Source organism: Myotis yumanensis, unplaced genomic scaffold (genome assembly GCF_028538775.1).
Source record: "Myotis yumanensis isolate MYYU_CA2020_CCGP unplaced genomic scaffold, mMyoYum1.0.hap1 SCAF_16, whole genome shotgun sequence".
Classification (NCBI taxonomy): domain Eukaryota; kingdom Metazoa; phylum Chordata; class Mammalia; order Chiroptera; family Vespertilionidae; genus Myotis; species Myotis yumanensis.
The window spans coordinates 4066803-4091451 of record NW_027223767.1 but is presented as its reverse complement, the minus strand read 5'-3'; the positions used below and the strand labels follow the sequence as shown (position 1 = coordinate 4091451).

Sequence of the window (24649 nt, the reverse complement as noted above, 5' to 3'; positions counted from 1 at the left end):
GACCTTACCCATTTTGATAGTTTTTACCCTACAGGCTAAGAAACAAATTTGACTTGCCAACTACAACTACATTTATTCTGGTCATACATTCAAGGTCTTGGGAAACTACCACTAGATGGGACAATGCACCCTGTTGACCTACCATTAGACAGGACTCTACTTATTACCTGGCTCCCATATTCCCCCATTCTAACACAGAGGTCAGCATGATGCCTCAAGTCCTTAAACAGAGCCTTGAAACTTGTGGGTACTCCTCTTTTCCCAGTGTAACTTCAGGTTCCTTTGGGGGAGGACTGGAAAAATCATCACAGATGTTTGATGTGGTGTTGCAGGGGCCTTCCTTCTGATAATTTGGCTTCTTTAGTCAATGGGTTATGGGTCTGAAAACTGCCTGAGGTCTGTAAATGGGGCAAAAGACTGGCATTTTATTAACCTCAACTTCTTAATCATCCACCCTTGGTTCCATTTGATTGTATAGATTGCGCACCACCCATGTTGTCTGCCCATATGTTGTGCCTGTAGAGACACTTTGTTCTTTGCCTCCGTAGCTCTCTGAAGATAAAGTATTTCCTCTACTTTCCCAGGCCCCCTTCCGCTTTGATCTCTCTGCTCATTATGCTCACTGAGCTCACCTTGTTTCTGAAGGTTAAGTGGCGCCCTCAGGGAGCCCGGTTCTGTAACAAACCCCCTACTGTCAGCCTCAGCCTGCGGAGGACAGCCACCACTGAACTTTTCACTGATGCCGGTGCCCCCTCCCACTAGCACATTCTGTACCTAACAGGTCTTCCAAGCCTTCCAGCTTTGTATACTGATTCATTATCCAGCCTTACATACTCTGCCTGTTCTTGGTACTTACTTCTCTGGGCCTTGCAACCCTTTCTTTCATCATTTGCCAAGCAATTCTGGCAATTCTGCTTCCAACTATTTCTCCAAGCCTCCACAAGTCCTAGCAATACATTAGCACCATCTCCTGGCACCCTTGCCAGAATGTTTACATCCTTATCACAGGACTACATTCCTTTTCAATAAACTCACCAGAAAATAAATAAATAAACAAATAAACTCGCCAGTACTCAACTATAGGTTCTGCCCTCCTTGGTCCACCCTCCTCAGCATCCAGACCCATATACTCTTCTGGTTCCTACAGATACAGATTGGCGAGGGTCTGTGGTAACTTCAGGGGATAGTGCTTTTTTATTGATTTTAGAGCAAGAGAGAGAGAAACATCGATTTGTTGTTTCCCTTATGTATGCATTCATTGGTTGTTTCTTGTATGTGCTCTGACCAAGGATGGAACCTGCAACCTTGGTGTATCAGGACGACGCTCTATCCAACTGAACTACCCAGCCAGGGCCCAGTGGATAGTTCTTTTCTTCCCTTATTAGGACCAACATTTCCCCTGTTGGGTTCTGTGGTGACTTGACCCTAGTTATTGGTAGTGACCAGGAGGGGAGGAAAGAATAGATTGTGAGAGGGGAACAGGTTTTATTGCAAAGTAGAGGCCTCTGTCTGTATCATTTTCAAGTGGGCCATTTTTGCAGGCCCCAGGAATTTAGAGGGATTGGTGTTTTGAGATGTTAGCCTGCATTAATCGAAACGTCCCCATCCTGCGTCTCAGGGTTCTACTCCTTTCCAAGCAGGTACTAACCTTGGAAATGCAAACTTTCCGGGGTTAAGAATTCAACCTTATCTGAAGTTATGCTGCTCTTACATTTTACCATCCGGCTTCAAGGAGCCTCTGATCTCCACACTTTTCCTTAAATTGGTGATTAACCACCCTCTCAGCCTTTCCTTGTCAATAGTTCTCAGTAATAGCCATTCAATCCCATAGTCCTTAAAATTGCTACCTGCCCAATCTCATAAAGATTTGAGATATAGCATCCACAGTGCATTCCCTTCCATCAGTATCCCATCCCAGTTCTACACCAGTGACAGATTTAATAATTATGCTACTACAGCCTAACATGCACGGTCAGTACTGCACCAATCTCAGGTGACAGTGCCCTCATTGCCAGCAAGCTGACTGTCCGATTAGTATTTGGTTGAATAGTGGGAGATTGTAGCCTAGCCGAGTGGATACATTTGCCTGGTGTGGTAACTTGAGGACTCTCTGACACTCCTCCCATCGAGAGTTGGGGTCCACATCTACCTCTGCTTGATTCTGCACAGACTTGTAACTGGTTTGGCTGAGAGGATGATGGAAGTGATGCTATGAGGCTTCCAAGGGAGCCTCTCTCTGTTCACTAGAGGACTGCTCCTGAAACCCGGGGACACCATGTAAAAAGCCCAACCACCCTCGCACTTCGTGCTGGGAAGGCCACAGTAGGCACTCCGGCCAAATCAAGGCTGAGTTCATCCTTAGGCCGCCTCAGCCCAGCACAAGGCATGTGAGTCAAGAAGCCTTCTTGGAAGTGGACCCTCACCAACGTCCAATCACCGCCACTCGGGCTCCAGATGGTGCAGCGAAGGGGAGCCACGCGCGGGGTTCCCCCACCCGATTCCCGAGCCACAGAGTCCGTCTGCGCGGTAATGCTTGCCCTTTTTTTATTATTATTATTGATTTTTTACAGAGAAGAAGGGAGAGGAATAGAGAGTTAGAAACCTCCATGAGAGAGAAACACCGATCAGCTGCCTCCTGTACACTCCCCACTGGGGATGTGCCCGAAACCAAGGTACATGCCCTTGACCGGAATCGAACCTGGGACCCCTCAGTCAGCAGGCCGACGCTCTATCCACTGAGCAAACCGGTTCGGCTGCTTGCCCTTTAAAACCACCCAGTGGGCAGTGGTTTGCAGGCACAGCATTAGATAACAGGAATACCCGGACTATGCTTTTCTATTCGTTTCTTTTCAAGCATTTTGCGTATGTTTTGAGTCTCTTGTAAACAGCATGCTTTCGGATGTTGTTCTTTTTTTCCAACCTGAGAGTCTCGGAATCGGATTCCTGGGGAGGGACTCGGGACCTTTAACAGTGAATGCCTGCTTACAGCAAAGCCCCAGCCAGCACTTGGGCTTTTCACCTTTAGACCCATCTCCTCTCCCCATCCTTCTGGGAACTGTGGCACCAGGTTTACTCAGGTTAATTAGCGGGGCTCCAACCCTCCCGCCCGCGCGCTTCTCCCCCCGCAACATGCTGGGCGCTCCCGCACCTCCAAGTCGCCCCGCAGACCTGCCTCCGACCAGGACAACTCGCAGGAAGGGCCCCTTCACCACGTTGAAAGCCAACCAGCAAGCCGCGGGGCTGGGCCGGAGGAGGTTGCCATGGCGACCAGTCCGCCGAGAGAGGCGAGCCGGGCGCAGCTTCCGATTGGCTCCGCGGACGCGCAGCGTCGGCCTCGCGCACATGCGCAGTGGCGCCCAGGCGAGGTCTCGGCGGACCGGAGGCGCCGCGGGTTCCCTGCCGGGCCTCTCAGGACTGGGGTGGGACGCGCGTTCCAGGCCGAGACGCCCGTGCTCCCCGGGGAGGGCAGCGGCGGAGCCAGAGGCCCCTCTGCGGCGCGGGACCGAGCCCGCCGCCAGGGCCTGCACCGGCCGCCATTGTTGCGGGGGCCTCCGGCCTCTCCGTCCCGGCCGCAGGTAATGATGTCCCCGGACGCTCGTGCTGGCGGCCTGCGGGGAGGTGAACACGCGGTAAATGCTCTATGGGGGGGTCCTCGGACCGGAGAGGAGCTCAGAGACCTGCTGGGAAGGGTCGGGCGGGGGCGGCAACGTCAGCACCGCTGCGGTGCGGGACCTTGTAGACAGTCGGCCTTGGTGACGGTTGCGGTTGCGGAGGGCTCGGAGCTGGAGCCTGTGGGCCGACAGGTGTTAGGGTTCTTCTCCGGGCCAGGCCTGCGGGGGTTTCTTCCGCATCCTGGCTCCAGGTGTGTTCGGAAGGAATTGTCTCCTTTAGAAGCACGTAAGGGCTTCAGATCACACCAGCTTCTTCTTCTTTTTCCCAGTCCAAGCGGCTGGTCTCCCCCGCCGTCCATGAAAAGCTAGAATAGGCCGAAATTAATATGCAAAGCAGGTGAATGGCTCGCCCTTGTTTACAAATCTAAAGATAGGAAGGAAGGAGACCAAGGTAAAGTCTGTATGATTTAGGGGGGGTGGGGGTTGTGGTGTGATTTTTGTGTTGTTTTTGTTGCTATTAGTCCTCACCGGAGGATAATTGTTTCATTGATCTTTAGAGAATGGAAGGGAGGGTGGGGAGAGAGAGAGAAACATCGACGTGAGGGAGACACATTGATTGGTTGCCTCCCACACGTGCCAAACAGGCATGGGATCAAACCTGTAACCCAGGTACATGCCTTTGACAGGAATCGAACCCCTGACCCTTTGGTGCGCTCCAACCACTGAGCGCACTGGCCAGGGTGAAGTCTGTATGTTACTTTCTGTGCACACTGGATAGTCTGTTTCTGTTTGTGTGTGTGTATAGGAGAGAGCACCCAGTATTCTTGAACTTGTGGTCTGTTCTTGTGTTTTAGGGTGTCTTAACCATCCCTGCAAAGTAGTAGGTTCAGAATTTGTAACTAAGGAAGGCTGATAACTCTACCTTGACTCTGTTGTGCCCCTGGCTGCAGCAGCCCTACACATAATGTCCTTGCGGCTCTAGCGTGAGACTTCAAGCAGTTGGCTCACCACTAAAGAAATAAAGGATATTGCCAGATTGACTGTCCTGCAATGGCAGCCCCAAGCAAGAGGATGACCAGTTCTTCACGCTCCCAAGTCTTTCTAATGTGGAAGCCAGACAAGGCTCAGAGTGGACCCAACAAAGCAGAAAAGGAAACCCTTGCTTCAAGACTTCTGCGTGACACTGAGACCTGTCGACAGAATTTTAGGAATTTTCCATACCCAGACTTGGCTGGTCCTCGAAAAGCGTTGAATCAACTCCGAGAGCTCTGCCTGAAGTGGCTGAGACCTGAGATTCACTCAAAGGAACAAATCCTGGACCTGGTGGTGCTGGAGCAATTCCTGACCATCCTGCCAGGGGAGGTTAGGACTTGGGTGAAGTCCCAGTACCCGGAGAGCAGCGAGGAAGTAGTGACTCTGGTGGAGGATTTGACTCAGATTCTAGAAGATGAAGGTGAGAATTATAGAGCATAGAGGGGAGGAGTCCTGGGTGGTTAGAGAAGACAACAAGCATATCATAGAGCAGCCTGTTAAAGAAATGGGGAGAAGGAAGGTCAGTGAGGGAGTGAGAACAGGCTTTAACATGATCCTCATCCTGCATGCTAGTCCCCTTCAGATTTCTTAGAACCACAGACACATTCTCTAAACCCAGAGGAGATGTGTCATAAAACAGTGATCAGACACAACCAGATTTCCCCCTTGTGAGCCCTCGGGAAGTTTACCTGCAGAGGTTTGAACCATTCTGCCAATAAATCATTTGCTTTGTGAACTGGGTTTTACAGTAACACTTCCAAATAGATAGAAAAGGATTCGGATAACATGTGTTTATTAAGTGAAGATACAACTCACAAAATTGACATCCCAGAGGATTTAGTAGAAAATGGTGAATTTGGTATATATACGTAAGAGTGCCAGAGCAGACTTGTTCTTAAAGCCTGCACTGATGTCTTAGGACAAGTCCTTGCTTCTTCCTGCTGATTTTTTAAAGTAGGGGTGCTGTGTTTGGTTTCCTTCTGCCTTCTCACTTTAAGGAAATATAGGCATCTATAAAAAAAAAGAGAGAGAGAGAAAGAACAAAATACAGACATCTATTTGGCAATTCAAATAGGACTGATCTCCAGCATGGTCTCTTTCTCTTCCCTAGCTGCTCCTCCAAACTCTGCCTTTTCCCAAGAGATCCCAGAGGAAGATCCCAAAGGAAGACATGCCTTCCAGGCTGGGTGGCTAAATGACTTGGTGACCAAAGTGAGTTTTAGTGTCTTCTGTAATTTTAAAAAGTCTTCATAGTGTGTGATGACATTTTCTTTCCTGTCCTTCTAACTTCTGTGACCCCAAAAATCCTATCAAGAACTAAGCCTCAGTTTTTCTCTTTCAGTCACTTTGGCCTATTAAGGTGGATGAATGCCCTGTGTAGGAAATGGGAATGCCTTGGCTCACTTATGTACTTTAAGGCAGTGATATGGCACTGAGGTTAAGGGATTGACCTGCACAGCCAAATGGATCTAGGTTTGGTTCCTGGTTCTACCATTGAACCTGTAATTTGGTGAAAGATACTTAACCACCCAGCCTGAGTTATTCGACTCTAATACTGAGTTATTCAACTCTAATAGAATATTCCTCTATAAGGATTAATTATTATGAGACTTGTTACCCTGTATTGTAGTAAGTAATCAATAAGATCACAGTAGGGTAAACAATAGTTACTAATATTATTTTTCCTCATGAACAAGTGATTAAAGGCAGTGTATTATATGGAGTTACTTTTGATCATTAGTCTATTTTATTTTAAGGAAGAGCAACTCAGGCCATTTTAAGAGAAAGATTTACTGTAAAAACAGATGGTCTGAAATTGGTAACCATTATAAAATTATTTATAGATAATATGAATGTTTACCTGAAAAATCTAAGAAAATCAAGGGAAAAACTGGTAGAAACAATAATAAAATTTGAATAAAGTGACAAATTAATCATTTTATACATAAAAATCAGATAGATGATAAAATGAAATAAAATATTTCATTCACAATATTCCCCCCCTTCAAATTTAAAATAGGTAGAACTCAGCAGAGTATACATTTTGCAATACCTTCATGTTCTGTATCATTCTATAGGATGTGAAAGAAGTGAATATTGTTAAAAAAAAAAAAGTCAGTTCTCCCTAACTTATAAACTTAATATGATTTCAAAATCCCAATATAAGTTTTAAAGAAACTTAGTTTATTTGAAAACCATGTAAGTGTACTCAAGAATTTTTTTTGCCCTAACCGGTTTGGCTCAGTGGATAGAGCGTCAGCCTGTGGACTCAAAGGTCCCAGGTTCAATTCCGGTCAAGGGCATGTACCTTGCTTGTGGGCACATACCTAGTAGGGAGTGTGCAGGAGGCAGCTGATCGATGTTTCTCTCTCATCGATGTTTCTAACTCTCTATCCCTCTCCCTTCCTCTCTGTAAAAAATCAATAAAAAATATATTTTAAAAAAAAGAATTTTTTTTAATAAAGGAAGAAAACCAAAGAGAGATGTGAAATGTATCTAAAAGTACAGCAGTTAAACAGTGCGGTGAAGAAAGGAAGGGCTCTGCATCTCATCATGGAGCACACAGAATATCAAAGTTTCAAAGTAACACATTGAACTTACTGTTAAGGCAGAGCTTGAAGACCAAAACCATTCAATTCTGTGTCATCGATGTTTAAAACTCTTCTTTAAGGTGGAGCCACCAATGTATGCACTAGTGGCAACTGAAAACAATAATTCCACTCTATTTTCAAACTCCCCTTAAAGCCATTCAGGTATGCTCATCCATATATTGGGTGAAAGTTTTGACTAGAAAACTTTTATGGCCCTACTAAAACTCAAGATTCTATTATTCTCTCCACCACACACCTACCTGGTATTATCACTATCACTTTCCTACTAGTTCCTGAACCAAGTTAAATTGTATTTGATGTTTTAGGAATCAATGACATTCAGAGATGTGGCTGTGGATATCACCCAGGAGGACTGGGAGCTAATGCGTCCTGTACAGAAGGAATTGTACAAGACTGTCACATTACAGAACTATTGGAACATGGTTTCTCTAGGTAAGCATCATCTACACCCACCCCTCCCCTGCATAGCCACCAGAGTATCTTTTCCCTCCATTATTAAAAACAGGTTGGACCTGTAAAGTACTTTGCTAAGAATGGAGGCCTAGAGATCAGTTGTGCTCATCCCATTTGGGCACAGAAGAGGCTATGTTAGTCCCTTATCCCAAGGGAAAGGTTTCTGAGAGAAGATCATTGAAAACTGATGGGCAGTGTCACAGGGCTGCCACCCAATACTGTGCCTTGCTCACTCCCTACTTCCCCCATGATCTCTAAGCACATATCCTTCAGGGGCCAGCTCTGAAAAGGACAAGGACCTAATTTATTAGGTCACATCCATGAACTTTTGTTTTCCTGTAGGGGTCTATCCACTTGGAGAAGAAATCAGGTAATAAAATTTGAACAAATGTTTATACCCAGGATAAAACTCATTATATTCCCTTGAACAGGACTTACAGTGTACAGACCAACTGTGATTCCTATATTGGAAGAACCATGGATGGTGATGAAGGAAATCTTAGAAGGCCCTACTCCAGGTGAGAGAATCAGTGGTGGATGAGAATCTCTGCACTTGGTCTATAGTACCCTGAGTGTGGTGAGAGAGATTTTTAAATATGGCCACGTCACTTTCCACAAAGACATCCAGTCTCAAGAACACTTTCTTGCAGAGACCATCTTCAGGAAAAGATTTTCCAGACATCATATATCCCCTTATGTCTCATGGATCCTTCCCCATGACCCCGAGTCCCGTCCCCTAGCCTTTGTCTGAGGCTTTCATTGTGCCATCATTCCCTCCCTCTCACTTAAGCATGCATGAATGTCTTCTGAAATCTTAAGTTTCAAACCTTCTATTTGAGTTTCTTTTATTTTATTTACTGACAAAAGTTTGTAGCCCCCTGCCTCTACTTTCCTAACTCATTTTTTATTTTCTAAGTATTTAAGAAGACAATTTTATTCACAAGATCATGTTTTTAATATATAAAATGTATTTTTAATTTAAAGTATTTTATTGATTTTTAGAGAGAGAGGAAGAGAGAGAGAGAAACATTGATTTGTTGTTCCACTTATTCATGCATTCATTGGTTGATTCTTGTATGTGCCCTGAACAAGGATCGAACCCACAACCTTGGCAGGGCCATTTTAAAATTTTATACAAAGCCAAACAAAAGTCTCGCACTTGTACCACATTCACCCAGTTCACCTAGTTCCTACATCTCCCTAACACACAACCACTGTTACTAGTTTTTAGTTTATTCTTTAAGGCATTTATTTTGTTTTGTTTGCATATAAAGTCAGTGTGAAAATATTTTTCTCCATTTTCTAATATAAATGGCAAAATACTGTACACATAGTAATGTACTTTGCTTTTATTATTTAAAAGCATAGCTTGATAAATGTTCCAAATGGGTTTGTAAAGAGCTTAAATACCTGCATCCAATTTTATTGTGTCTTTCATATTTTATTGAACCTGTTCCCTGTTGATGGACTTTTTGGTGGTTCCCATTCCTTTCTTCCTTCCTTTATTTTGAAAGATTTCAAACCAGTGAAGTTGTAGGAATAGTACATTGAACCCCTTATATATTTTTTATCTGGAATCACCATTTATCATCATTCAGCCACTTTTGCCTTATTTTTTATTGATTTCAGAGAGCTGAAGGGAGAGAGAAAGTTAGAAACTTCAATGATGAGAGAGAATCATCAATTGGCTGCCTCTGGCATCCTCCCCCGCCTCCCCAGGGATTGAACCTGCAATGTGGACTTGTGTTCTGACTGAGAATCGAAACCGTAACCTCCTGGTTCATGGGTCGACACTCAACCACTGAGCAACACCAGCCAGGCTGCCTTATAGTTTTTCCATTGATTTTTAGAGAGAGTAGAAGGGAGGGGAGTAGAGAGAGAGAGAACATCGATGTGAGAGAGACACATTGATTGTTTGCCTCCCGCACACTCCCTGACTGGGCTGGGGATGAACCTGCTACCCATATACATGCCCTTGACTGGGAATGGAACCTGCGACCTTTTCATGTGTGAGCCAATGCTCTAACCATGGAGCACACTGGTCAGGGCTGCCTTATCTCTTTACATGTACACACACATACTTTGCTTTTACACTGAACCATTTAAAAGTTAGTTGCAAGTATCATATCATCTCACCCCTAAATGTTTCAATATATATCTTCTAAGAACATGGACATTCTACATAAGTACAACACCATTGTCTCCAAATGTTTAATATTTAAATAATAATGTTATCTAATTGATAGTCAAATACTTAGATTTCTCTAGCTGTCCCAAAATATTATTTATAGATGATTTTCTCCCCAATTCAGGATCTAGTCAGGAATCACATGTTCCACTTGATTATCAATGTTTTAGTCCCTCTTATTTTATCTTATTTCTTTTTTTTTTTTAATATGTTTTTTATTGATGTCAGAGAGAGGGAGAGGGAGAGAAAAGCATCAATGATGAGAGAATCATCGAGATTGGCTGCCTCTTGCACGCCCTCTACTGGGGATCAAGCCCACAACCCAGGCACATGCCCTGACCAGAAATTGAACTGTCACCTCCTAGTTCAAGCTACACTGCCCGGGCTCTTAGTCCCTTTTAATCTAGAACTATTCCCCAGTCTTTTCTTCCTTTCCTTTCCTCCCTCTTTACCTCCCTCCCTTCCTTCCTTCCTTTTCTTCCTTTTCTTCCTTTCTTCCTTTCTTCCTTTTCCTTTAATCTTTCATGATGCTGACTTTTTTTGAAGGATCCAGGCCAGGTTTGTTTGTTTTTTAATAACCCACATTTGCTTGATTATTCCTCATGATTAGATTCTGATTAGATAATTTTGCCAAGAATACTTTGTAGGTATGGACTTCCCATTGCATTTCCTCAAAAGGCATATAATGTAATTTTATCTCATTATTGATGATAGTTTGGTTAAGGTGAGTTCAGGATCTTCCAACATCACCATCTTGGACCACCTCAATGGCAGCCTTTCAAACTAGTGTCCTTTTGAGATATCACTATTACTTTTTGAGCATTTCCTTGCTTTCTGGCACAAGATATTCTTTATGCTCACCTTGGGCCTACCTTAGACCTGTAATTTCTCTAAGGAACTGAAAATAGTGCTTAGAAACTAGGATTTGGGCAGTATGTGGACTCACTACTATGGGGTATTGTTGCTTCTCAATCTGTTCAGTAGATATGTGTATGTATTATGTATGTAGTTTCAGGGTTTGTTTGATTTTTTTTACTCATGAATTTATACTGATAACTCTAATTCCATTTTATATTTTCCCATATTCCATTGTGTATTTCCTTTCCCATACAATGAATAACCTGGTTCCCAACAATGTCTGTATATTTACCCATTTGCTGTATCATAATAAACACAAAAATGGTTTGGGAATATCAATATCATACAATAACAAACTATCTAGGTTCAGAATTTCTTCAAAGTCCTTTTTGTCCTTATATATATATTCCACTGAGGCTATACAGAATACTTGGCTCAAAAGTTACTTGAATTCTTCCTCCTAGCTATCTATCTATATATATAAAAGGCTAATATGTTAAATGTCCATCCAGGTAATGACATCACATAGCAACGCCCGGCTTCCTCTTCGTAGCGACTAGCCTCCTTGTAGTTTCTTCAGCCCAGGAACACAGCTTGCTTTAAAGCCAGGTGTAAACATTTCACACTAACCAAATGTCTGTGAAGTGTTTTCCCATGCCTCATCTCATTTGATCCTCACAGAAGTCCTGGAGTAGGTAGATAGGAGACTTGGTGGAATCCTATTTTCATTAACTGGAAAATGGAGATTTAGAAAGCTTAGAAACTGACCAGACTGAGAAGAAGTAAGGAATGGTGGACCTTAAAAATGACTTCAGGTTTTCTCACTGCACAGAATATAGTCAAACACTGCTGCAGTTACATTATTTTACCCTTTGTTCTCCCTGCGTGATCTACGATTATAATCTGCTTCATGTTGATATTTACTGCTGTGTTGCTGACAATTACCTGGAAGAGAAGTTGGGGTGCTTCACTGGGCTGGAAAAAAGTTTAGCTACATCAGAAAGCAGGTCTAATTAAGCAAGTTTATTCTGTATCTATAAAAGGCTAAGTTGACTCGTGCATGCACAATACATATAAAGCTCTCACTGGTGCCAATCGCATGCATGTGCTTCCATCTGTCATTGTCGATCGTGAATTTGGTTGACACTTCTACTAGTATTATAGAGAAAGGGCGAATAGCGATATTAAAATATTTCTTCTAATTAATTTGCTTTCAGTGTGCACAAATTCGTGCACCTGGCCACTAATCATAAGATACTAGTATACAGCTAAGTTTGTTTGATTCTGTTTGTGCTCAGTTTTAATATTTTCTTGTTTTTTTATTTTTTTCTTAAACTGTACATTTTTGAGTATATAAAAATATTAACATGGTTCAGAACTCAAAACTATGTGGAAAGGTATACACTCTCCAGTGTCACCCCAATAAAGTCAATAAAAGGGAAAAAAATTAAAAATTTTTAAAAAAGAAAGATATACACTCTCATTTCTTCTGCCCTGTTCCCATCCATTCCCTGTAGTTAAACATGTTCAGTTGTTTCTGATTTGTCCTTTTGATGTTTCTCTTTGCAGAAATCATAAATATAGTCATATCTCCTTTTGTACACTAAAGGAGTACTCTATATTCTGTTTGCATTTTGCTTTTCTAATTTTTTAAGGCACTGACTTCTAGTGTGTCTACCAATATTGACGCTGCACTACAGCATTACAGTAAATTAAACAATAGTGACACTACCTTAGAGTGACTTGATTCACTTTTTTAAACTTGATTTGATTTGATTTTTTTTTTAATCTGGTCATTAGGTATTTTAAGGGTCACACTAATTGAAAAGCTTGTTCTTCTCATAATTTATGGCTTTATTTGCCTTGGCAGAATGACATAAAATATGCCAGTAGCACACTAAGTCCTTTGGGGAATGATTTCAGCACACTCTAAACAATGAGAAAACATACATGGCATAATGGAAGTAAGCCTGAACTAGAGTCAGGATAGACTTCTGAGTGGTACTGTCCCTCTGGAAGCACTTTAAGTTGACTTCTCAGCATGGTCTTTTAGATGATTCAGGTAGCATAAATTAGGGTTGTAAAGCCACAAAAGGGAGCAGTTTATGGTCATGTATTTTGAGAGTAGTTTTTTCCTGCTAAAAAACACCAAGACTGAAAAAGGCAAATTCCTTTTTGTATTTTGTAGAGGTGAGGTGTTTTTTTCGATTTTGCTTGTTTTCTAGCCTGTCCTTATATAGAGTGTAATACAGAGTATAGACTCTGTCAGCCTTCCCTCCTAAAGCTTAGGATTGGGCCATAGGCTTTTTCTTCTGGTCCCTGAGCCCCTTGCACCCTCAAAGTGGAATCTTAAGGGTCATCAACAGGATTGAGGATCTGTCACAAGCAGCCAACTTGAGCTCTTGCTGATTTCCTATCTTCTTGTCTTTGCTAGATTTTTGGCATCTGAAGATTTTGTTTTCTTGCCATCTCAGTGATATATAAGTTGAACCTTTGATAGGATATCTAATCAATCATCATACCTAATAATAGACAAACATGTAAATTGACCATACCTTTGCTATGCTAACCAGCTAATCAGGAGAGTATGCAAATTAACCCAACAAAGATGGCGGTTAATTTGCATACGTAGGCTCCAAGCGGCGGAGTGAAGCCTGACGGCCCCGGGGCTGGCTCCAGCTGGAGCCTGGCCAGAGCGAAGGCCTGGGTCCCGGGTGCCAGAGGCAAACGGGTGCCAGCAGCCAAGGGAAGGGAAAGCCTATTGCACGAATCTCTTCGTGCAACAGGCCTCTAGTATTTTAGGAAAGGGAAACTTTGATAATTCACAAATAGAGTAGTAGTATTTATTGGTCTTCAAAGCCAGTCTTGTCTCAGAACTTGTATAGTTTTTCTTTTTATTTACACAGGACCTAGCCATTCTTTAAGGTTCAACTCAAATCATGCCTCCTTCCTTCCATCCCCAAAGCTTTCCTTGATTACCTGAGTCAACACTGATCTCTTCTATTAGAGCTGTATCATTGTTTGGCTCTATTGACCAATAGATATTTATTACTTCAAATCAATTCATACTGGTTAGTTATATACACATCTTTAAGCTCTGCTTAATTATCTCAAGTTCTGAACTTGCAATAAATTGATTGGTTTAAAAATGTGTGTTTTAGCAGTGGTTCTCAACCTTCTGGCCCTTTAAATACAGTTCCTCATATTGTGACCCAACCATAAAATTATTTTTGTTGCTACTTCATAACTGTAATGTTGCTACTGTTATGAATCGTAATGTAAATATCTGATATGCAGGATGGTCTTAGGCGACCCCTGTGAAAGGATCGTTCGACTGCCAAAGGGGTCGCAACCCACAGATTGAGAACCGCTGCTTTAGAGTAGCTATTCCTTCATGGTCATCATTCAGACTTGTTACTTTAAGCTTGTTAATTATAACCTTTAGTATTTCCTTTTCAGGTATATGAAATAGTCATCATAGATGCATTCTGATTACATAGAAGTTAAACTCAGCTTCTGGTATTATCTCATTGTGTATTTTTTTTTTTTTTAAATTAAATCTTTATTGTTCAGATTATTACATTTGTTCCTCTTTTTTCCCCCCATAACTCCCCTCCTTCCAGCTCCCACCCCACCCTCCACCCTCACTCCCCACCCACTGTGTTCATCCATAGGTGCATGATTTTTGTCCAGTCACTTCCCGCATCTCCCACACCCCTTTTTCCCCCAAGAATAGTCAGTCTATTCCCTTTCTATGTCCCTGATTCTATTATAATCACCAGTTCATTCTGTACATCAGGTTATTTATTCACTTGATTCTTAGATTCATTTGTTGATAGATGCATGTTTGTTGTTCATAGTTTGTATCTTTACCTTTTTCTTCTTCTTCCTCTTCTTAAAGGATACCTTTCAGCATTTCATATAATACTGGTTTGGCGGTGATGAACTCCTTTAGCTTTTCCTTATCTGTGAAGCTCTTTATCTGACCTTCAATTCTGAATGATAGCTTTGCTGGATAAAGTAATCTTGGTTGTAGGTTCTTGGTATTCAGCACTTTGAATATTTCTTGCCATTCCCTTCTGGCCTGCAAAGTTTCTGTTGAGAAATCAGCTGACAGTCGTATGGGTATTCCCTTGTAGGTAATTGAGCCTCTTTCTCTTGCTGCTTTTAAGATTTTCTCTTTGTCTTTTGCTCTTGGCATTTTAATGATGATGTGTCTTGGTGTGGTCCTCTTTGGATTCCTTTTGTTTGGGGTTCTCTGCGCTTCTTGGACCTGTAAGTCCCTTTCTTTCTCCAGGTGGGGGAAGTTTTCTGCCATTATTTCTTGAAATAGGTTTTCAATATCTTGCTGTCTCTCATCTTCTGGCACTCCAATGACTCTGATATTAAACCGCTTAAAGCTGTCCCTGAGGCTCCTTACACTATCTTCACACTTTCGGATTCTTTTTTCATTTTGCTTTTCCAATTGGGTGTTTTTTGTCGAATCTTTGGTTTGATTATTGTACTCCTCTGGTCTGCTATTGGGTATAATATTCTTTATTTCAGTCCGTGTATGCTTACTTTCTAATTTCTTTATCGTAGCATCGAGGGTCTCATTAGTTTTCGTGAGGCTCTGCACAAATTTATGGCAAGCCCTCAAAATTGCGATTCTTAGCTCCATATCCTCCATTTCTGTCATGTTTTTTTGTCTCCGCATCTTTTATGCTTTCTTGGTGCACCCCCTTGTGGTCCCTGTGCGCAGTCTTGTTCTAGCCAAGCCTTAATTGTTGTAGTTAACACTAGAGGGATTTGACCCCCAGGCCGACTGGCTATAGGAATCAGCTGTATGGAAAACGTCTGCCTTCTGGGGAGGTGCTAATCCAGCCTTTGCCTGAGGCGATCGGCAAATGGCTGTGCGCAGGCTTTGGGCGGGGCGGGATCCACAGGGCGGGCGGAGGGAGCAGTTATGGCCACGCTCAGTCCCGTTCCCAGAGGCTCTGCTTCTCAGAACCCCGGCAGCCGCTGCAAACCTCGGAGAGAAAGCTGCCCTCAGGTTCCAACTGATGCCGGACAATCCCGCTTCTCCCGTTTGAGTCTGGGTCCCTAGAGACTCGCCCGGATCTGGAGCCCAGAGTCTGAGACTCACTCCCGACAGAAAACGACAACCGCGCCCTCAGCCACCAGCCCGCTTTGAGCGCGCACCTCAGTACCTTTGTATTTTCCACACTGCGCCGCCTCTGAGCCTCGATTTGCTGTTCTCTTTCCTTCTAGTTGTAGAGTCTCTCTTCAGCCAGCCTTCCTGTGGTTCTGGGTGATGTCCGTTCAGTCTTTTAGTTGTATTTTTGAAATGGTTGTTTGCGGCAGCGGTCTCCGGTGTTTACCTACGCCGCCATCTTGGCTCCTCCTATCTCATTGTGTATTGTGTGTGTGTGCACACATGCACACTCACATGTTTACCTACACAGTCCATTAACATTCTCATTTTGTTTCTTTTGGGGGTGGGGGGAAAGTAACAAATCTGTTTTGAGGAAGTTGTTTTAAATTTTTTTTCTATAAAAGTAATAGAACTACATTTCTAGTGCTAAACAGCAATAAAAGGCATAGCCAATTAAATATTAGAAAATATTTTTGAAAACCTATAATTTCATTATTAGCATTTTGGTATTATTTGTCTACGAGTTTTCATGCTAGTTATGATACTGCTTTTTTTATTTAACCTTAGTCCTAACCATTTTCTAGTATCAACTCTGATTTTTTAATTGAAATCAAAGTAATAAAAATAGTTTGTAAATTCAAGCAGCACAAGAAAGCCAAATGAGATATGTCTCCCTCCTCTCACCCATTACTAAGACCTTTTCCCCTTAGATTATCACTATAGTGTATAATGTGTATAAATGTATGTGTATATTTATTTATAAGATATGTAACATATCTTTACACAGGTAGGTTCTTGCTCTACATACTGTTATATACCTACCTCTTTTTTTTGCTTAATAATATGCCCTTTACACCTTTTTATATTAATGTACATAGACCTACCTAATTACTTTTATCAGTTATCAATACTCCATATCCCCTGTGCTAGCTACTCCTTTATTGATGGTTGATTCCATTGAATGAATATATTTGTGGTTATTACACTTTGATCTGCATCTTAGAAAGTTTCTGAACTATTCAGTATTATTTTTGCTACATTATAAATTCCATATTTAATTATTTCATTAAATAATTCTTAATGTTTGTAAGTTATGTTTCCCACCTGATCTCAAAGGAGAAAGGTACTGTAACTTAAATCTGTTTTAAACTATCATAATAGAAACATAATAGACATCAACAAATACAGGCATACCTCACTTTTGTGCTTCACTTTATGCTCTTCACAGATACTAAATATTTTACAAATTGAAGGTAAGACCCTACACCAGCAAAAAGATTACAACTTTCTGAAGGCTCAGATTATGCTTAGCATTTTTTAACAATAAAGTATTTTTTAACTAAGGTAGGTACATTTTTTAGACATCAGATATTTCACACTTAATAAGCTACAGTATAATATAAACATAACTTTGATATGCCTGAGAAACCAAAAAATTAATGTGACTCACTTTATTGTGATATTTGCTTTATTGCGGTGGTGTGGAACCAAACCCACAATATCTCCAAGCTATGTCTAGACATATTTGATTGTTTTGCAGGCAGGTTTGGGGTCAGAGTTTTTTGTTTGGGGTGTGTGTGTGTGTGTGTGTGTGTGTGTGCGCGCGCGCGCATTTTCATTTGGGTCCACCTTTTTACAAGTTACTGTCTTTTTTTATCAATTCAGGTGAGTGGCCACCATGTCGTCTTCGGCCATTTTTTGAAGGAAATGTAAAAGAAGCATAAGTTAGTTCCAGAGTTAACAACTAGGTTGGAAATATAAGTAACACACAAAATTGTGAAATAAAAATGTAAGGCCAAGTTTTGTCATGGCCCCACATTATATTAGGTTGAGCCATATAAAACTGCTAATATTCAGCCATATTGACCTACAAAAAAAAACAATTTTATATGTGGGTTTTGTTAATCCTCACCCGAGGATGTTTTTATTGGTTTTTTTAGAGAGAGGCAGGGAAAGAGAGAGACAAACATTGATTGGTTGCCTCCCATGTGCACCTTGATCTGAGATCAAACCTGCAGCCTAGGTATGTGCCCTTATCAGAATCAAACCCACAAACTTTTGGTGTACAGAACGATGCTCCAACCAACGGAGCCACCTGGCCAGGGGAAGACAATTTTATGAGTCAGCCTAATCTGTACTTGGGACTCTAAGAAGGAGAGAAAAACAAGCTTTTTTAATAGATGGAGTAGGTATCATAAGAGAAGGCTTAGAGTCTAGAATTAGCATAGCATCTATAGAAGATTATGAGGAAGTATTTTAAGTTATGTGAATAACTTTGAACTTTAAGTTAAACTGAATATGAAGTGTGGTAGAACAGAAAAAGTTTGAATATTTTGGGACTACATGCCAAGTTGGGGGTATTTTGAACTTTTTTCTCTCTCTTTAACTTCTATCCTTTATGCCACTGATCCTCAAACTTTCATGTGCATCAAAACAACCTGGTGGGCTGCTAAAAAAACAGATGGTTCAGTCTCACTTCCAAAGTCTCTCATTCAGTATGTCTGGGTGGGGTGCAATAATTTAACGTATTCCCAGGTGATAGTGATGCTTAGCCTCCAGCCTAGGAGCTGTACTTTTTTTTTTTTTAAGTTTTTTTGTTGTTGTTATTATTACTTACTGATTTTAGAGAAAGACAGACATCAGTTTGCTTTGGGATCCATTCATGCATTCATTGATTAACTCTTGTATGTACCCTGATCAGGGATCAAACCCACAACCCTGGAGTATTGGGACAATGCTCCAGCCAACTGAGCTACCCGGCCAGGGCTGGGAACTATACTTTTGAGAGCTGTTGTTTAAGGCTATAGGAGAGTTAGTAGACATATTTAAGCATGAAAAGCACCATGAAATTGCTTTGATAATATGTAGGATTATGCAGAGTAGATTGGAAGGAGTTATGATAGCATGTTTACTTTATGAAGCCATTATATAAATTAGATAATCCTATAAAATAAAACCCTAATATGCAAATCGACCGAACGGCAGAACGACCAGTCACTATGACACGCACTGACCACGCAGGAGCTGCTCCCAGGCCAGCCAAGGCAGGCGCAGCAGGAGCAGCCGCTCAGAGGGCGGGTCCAGTGGGTCCACAGCCGTTCAGCTGACCAGGATGAGGGTCACTCCCACAGCAGGCAGATCCCCGCAGGCCACAACCCCACAAATCCTGTGCACTGGGCCTCTAGTTATAAATAGTTACACAATTAAAGCCATCCCAAGTTATCCTACATGGTATTATCCACTATATTCACTTCTCTTAGCTGTCACCTGACCTAACCTATTTTATTTACTCTGCCCATGTTGAATAGTGAGGAGCCTCTCCATTTGCAGTTTAGTCTTCTGTTTTTCTGCCCTTTTATTCTCCTTTCCCAAGTTTTAAGAACCATGTTATGAGGTTGTCCGAGCCATAGTTTTTTAAGCATTTTATTCACATTCATTATATTGCTTCTATTTTGACAGTTTCCTTTTTATATTCTTTTTATTTCAGGATGGGAAACAGAAGCCCAAGATTGTAATCCAGTTAAAAATATTCCTAGGTACACAACAGATGGAACCCAGACCATCAAATTGGAAGAACCTTATGACTATGGTGACAGATTAGAGAGGCAAACACCAGATACCTTCATGAAAATTCCCACTAATGAAAGGAATTTCAGTTTGAAGTCAGTTTTTTCACAAGAAGATGATCCTACAGGAGAGTATCTTAGTAAATATGATATATATGGAAATCATTTTGAAAAACATTCAAACCTAATTATACAGTTTGATACCGATTCAGATAATAAGACATATACATATGACGAAAGCATGGCAACCTTCAATCATATCTCATATGGTATTGTACACAGGAAATTTTATCCTGGAGAAAAGCCTTATAAATGTAATGTGTGTGGGAAAAAATTTAGGAAATACCCATCCTACGTGAAACACCAAAGCACCCATACCAAAGAGAAATCTTATGAATGTGAAGAATGTGGGAAAGAGTTTAGGCACCTCTCATCCCTTATTGCACATCAGAGAATGCATACTGGAGAAAAACCATATGAATGCCACCAGTGTGGTAAAGCCTTCAGCCAGCGAGCACACCTTACTATACATCAGAGAATTCATACCGGAGAGAAACCATATAAGTGTGATGACTGTGGGAAAGACTTTAGTCAGCGTGCACACCTTACTATACATCAAAGGACACATACTGGAGAGAAACCATATAAATGCTTGGAGTGCGGTAAAACCTTCAGCCACAGTTCATCACTGATTAATCATCAGAGAGTTCATACTGGAGAAAAACCTTATATATGCAACGAATGTGGGAAAACTTTCAGTCAGAGTACACACCTTCTTCAACATCAAAAAATACATACTGGAAAGAAACCGTATAAATGCAATGAGTGTTGGAAAGTATTTAGTCAGAGTACTTACCTTATTCGACATCAAAGAATTCATTCTGGAGAGAAGTGTTATAAATGTAATGAATGTGGAAAAGCCTTTGCTCATTCCTCAACTCTTATTCAACATCAAACTACTCACACTGGAGAGAAAGCCTATATATGTAAAATATGTGGGAAAGCCTTCAGCCAGAGTGCAAACCTTACTCAACATCATAGAACACATACTGGAGAGAAACCATATAAATGCACTGTGTGTGGGAAAGCATTCAGCCAGAGTGTACACCTTACTCAACATCATAGGATTCATAATGGAGAAAAACCCTTTAAATGCAACATATGTGGGAAAGCATATAGACAGGGTGCAAACCTTACTCAACATCAAAGAATTCATACTGGAGAGAAACCCTATAAATGTAATGTATGTGGGAAAGCTTTTATTTATTCCTCATCACTTAATCAACATCATAGAACTCATACTGGAGAAAGACCTTATAAATGTAATGAATGTGATAAAGATTTTAGCCAGAGAACATGCCTTATTCAACACCAGAGAATTCACACAGGAGAGAAGCCCTATGCATGCCGTATATGTGGTAAAACCTTCACTCAGAGTACAAACCTTATTCAGCATCAGCGTGTTCATACAGGTACCAAACATCGTAATTAATGGATATGAAGACTTTAGGTGTTACAACTTAATTATTTAAATTTCATTTTGTACTCTCTCTGTGTTAACACATTCAAAAGAAGTGCAATATATGTTAGATACCACTGAGCAGAAGTATCAATTGGTAATGTGGATATAATCTATTTAAATTTAATGTGAAATTTGAGAAGAAAACTTCACTTCTTTTTTAATTAATTTTTTAGAGAGAAGGAGGGAGAGGGATAGAGATAGAAACATCAATGAGAGAGAAACTTCATCGATCAGCTGCCTCCTGCATGCCCCCTGCTGGGGATCCAGCGCAAAACCCAGGCATGTTCCCTCATCAGGAATCCAACAATGACCTGGTTCATAGGTTGATGCTCAACCACTGAGCCATACCAGCCAGGCATTCCTTCACTTCTTAACTTTTACTTGATTTATTCCAGAAAGAAACCCTGTGAAAGTAAGAGTATTCAAAAATCTGTAACTCACCAACTCTTACTGTATTTCAAGTACTTTTTAATGAGGCCTTGTGAATGTAACTTGTGAAAGCTTCCATCAAGCAGAGATTTCACAGAAGAGAGTAGTCCTGGGATAATAGAAAAGCTGTTTAGTAGGCTTTTAGTTCTTCCCAGCTTTGAAGCCTTAAATATGTAAAAGGTCCCTCTCCCCCTTTTTACTTCCCTTTTCCTATTATGCCATAACTGCCATGTTTGGGGGAGAAATTTGAAAGTATCTTAAAGATTTCTATGTGACCACTGTTTAATTATACTTTCCTTAAATACTTAAATATTAAGGAAGAGAACCTTAGTGAAAGATTATAGGATAGAGAAACTAATGTGTATATAACCTTTAGACATGTACAAATTCAATTTAGTTAAACAGACAAAAATTAAACACCCAAGCTTAAAATAATCTTTAAAACAGCTGTAGTTTCACTAAGTTTTGACATCTGTCATCCTGTAGAAAAAAAAAATAAGAATACTGTTCCATTTTTTTTCACCTGCCTCCTAGTTTTATAACTTAAGGGTACTCTGTGATGTTTTACTTTAGAAAGTCCATTTCTTTCCTTGAAATACATGTTTTTTGAGTGCCTACTGTGCTCAGGGCCCAAACCTTTTTTTTTTAAATATATTTTATTGATTTTTTTACAGAGAGGAAGGGAGAGAGATAGAGAGTTAGAAACATAGATGAGAGAGAAACATCGATCAGCTGCCTCCTGCACATCTCCCACTGGGGATGTGCCCGCAACCCAGGTACATGCCCTTGACCAGAATCGAACCTGGGACCTTTCAGTCCGCAGGCCTACGCTCTATCCACTGAGCCAAACCGGTTTCGGCAGGGCCCAAACTTCTTAAATTGGATCCTTTCAGGGCTTCCTGCAGTACTTTGCTGCAATTCACTGCTAAATGAAGCAACCAAAAGCTTTCTAAAGTGATGAAAGGTTAAAGTAAGAACATGAGCTTAACTAGTATGTAATAGGATGAGCATAAGAAACCTAAAATGGGTTGCCAAAGTTGACCACATATCCTAAAGCAAGGAAGTAATAAAATATAATGTGAGGAAAAACCAGTAATGGAAAATAGATATGAGTTTAGTGCCAAAAGGAAAAAAATCAAGATGAAGACAACAGTGAGGAAAGTGAACATATAGGTAACTTAACACAAACTGTTACTTAACTTGGTTTACCTTAGGAAAAAAACTGATTAATAAAAAACAAAATTCATCCTGTTGTTTGTAAGAAGAAAGTAAAAATGAAATTATTGACTTTAAAGGAATAATTAGAATTCATTTTCCTTCATATAGATATAGATAAGTATACTCTTTAAATTCAGGGGGAAAATTCATTGAAAAAAAAGCATTAATGCAGAAGCTATCATCGATGCAGTAATCATTAAACAATAATAACTGAGTCAGAGCCCTAAACAATATAAAAGGAAAACTGGCAGAAATGCGAATAGCAATAGGTAAAAATATTATTGCATTTAATATCCACAGCATTCCACTGTCAGAATATAAGACCATATTGTGAAAGCTGAGATTTCATCTTGCTCTTGTTTCTTCAGTGCCTTGCATATAGCAGGTGGTCAATATCTGTTAGTTGAATGAATAAGTAGATGAGTAATAAGGTAGACTTAACTGATGGAGTGAAATTGGTAGAATTTTTTGTGCATACATGAAAGATTTAACAAATACTGGTCATTGATTGGTTAGTTAAGAACTACTTAAAAATGAAGAAACAGAATCCCGAGATATTAATAATGGGGATTGTTAATATGTCCTAAGAAAGTATGAGACATACTTGCACAGGAAGTTTTTCTGAGCTAGATGAGGAAAAACTGATATAAATTCTGGCACCATAAATATCAATTTAAACGTGTGTTGACCCACGTGGCTTCATTTGGACATGACTATATATACATCCTACAAACAAGTGCAGAAGGAAAGACATCTTCAAGGCTTTCTTTTTGAGTGTTTTCTTCAAGAAGTTGTTGCTTTCTCTTGCCTGTCATTCATTACCCTGATGTTATGGAATTGCCTTTCACAAATTATAAATTATCTCCAGGTTGTATAATACTCAAATTATGCTTATGCCAGTGATTAGATTAAAAATAACCATTGTACTTCATATGCAATTTTTATACTGCCACTTTATACCTTACACACCGTTTTTCTCCTGGAATGAATGTGTGGAGTATTATAGTCCATAGGATCTTTCTTTGCATTAATTTGTATTCCCTACTTTTATGTGTCTTGCGTAAATAATGCATTTATAAAGGTCTTCCATTGATACACTGAAACAATTGATGCCCTTATAAAATAATAGAATAATAATAGTGGAGATTCCTAAATCTTTGTGTATTTTCCTCACTTTTACAATTGTCTGGCCTAAATATAATACCAGTTTTTTATTTTCCACAACTTTTTGTTATTAAAATGTTCAAATATACTGAAAGTTAAAGAATAAATTACATCTGCCACTTAGATTTAAAAATTCACATTTTGCCATATTTTTCTGAACAATTTGAAAATAACTTAAAGATACATTTCACCTCTATGACTGCATCTCAAAAAATAAGGACAGTCTTTTTCTTTTTACATAATCACAATATTATTACATATCTCAAGAAATGAATAGTAATTTCCTAATACCTAATGCTTAATCCATGTTTAAATTTTTCCTGTTCAGTCAAATTTCACACACTATATTTTATTGTAATGTTTGCTTCATCTATCTAAAACAGTCTCCCAACTTTGATTTTTTTCCAGGACTTTTTCTTAATGGAGCAGGTCAGTTGTGGAATCTCACATTCAGGATTTAACTGTTATTTACAACCAGATTGTTTATCAAATCAACAGATCTGTGGTTTGCTAATCTTGTTGCTCTAGTTTATGTAAGTTAGCAATTAGGGCCAAGGCTTGATGTATTTAGACTAAACATTTTTAACATTAACACTTCACAGATGTATGTCATATTATATCAGAAGTCTTATTAATATCTGGTTGCCTCACTATCAGTGATGCAAAATTTGATCACTCAGTTGTAACCACCTTATCAATGTAAAGGTATCTTTTTCTGTTGCAGTTCATCTGTGGACTGAGACCTTGGCAGATTATGGATAGCCTGTGTAGCCTCAAACTTTCACCTGGTGGTTTTGGTATCCAATAATGATGATTCTTGTCTGAATCAATTATTTCATCAAGATTTGCAAAATGGTGGTGA

The 24649-nt window shown here is 40.3% G+C and overlaps 1 protein-coding gene across 1 annotated transcript; it reads left to right on the top strand.

The window, feature by feature from the left end:
* The first annotated feature begins 4478 nt into the window (after positions 1 to 4478).
* On the top strand, positions 4479 to 23554 carry ZNF287 (zinc finger protein 287). The gene is made up of 5 exons (XM_070393904.1): positions 4479 to 5064; positions 5755 to 5855; positions 7561 to 7687; positions 8140 to 8226; positions 19376 to 23554. The coding sequence occupies exons 1-5, from the start codon at positions 4662 to 4664 to the stop codon at positions 20944 to 20946; spliced, it is 2289 nt and encodes a 762-aa protein (XP_070250005.1). The 5' UTR covers positions 4479 to 4661; the 3' UTR covers positions 20947 to 23554.
* Positions 23555 to 24649: the final 1095 nt, after the last annotated feature.

Bases quoted from the DNA above. Each gene is read 5' to 3' on its own strand.
- ZNF287 (XM_070393904.1), top strand. From the start codon at position 4,662: ATGGCAGCCCCAAGCAAGAGGATGACCAGTTCTTCACGCTCCCAAGTC. The intron at 5,856-7,560 runs GTGAGTTTTAGT...TTGATGTTTTAG, and splicing joins TAAATGACTTGGTGACCAAA to GAATCAATGACATTCAGAGA. The intron at 8,227-19,375 runs GTGAGAGAATCA...TTTTTATTTCAG, and splicing joins CTTAGAAGGCCCTACTCCAG to GATGGGAAACAGAAGCCCAA.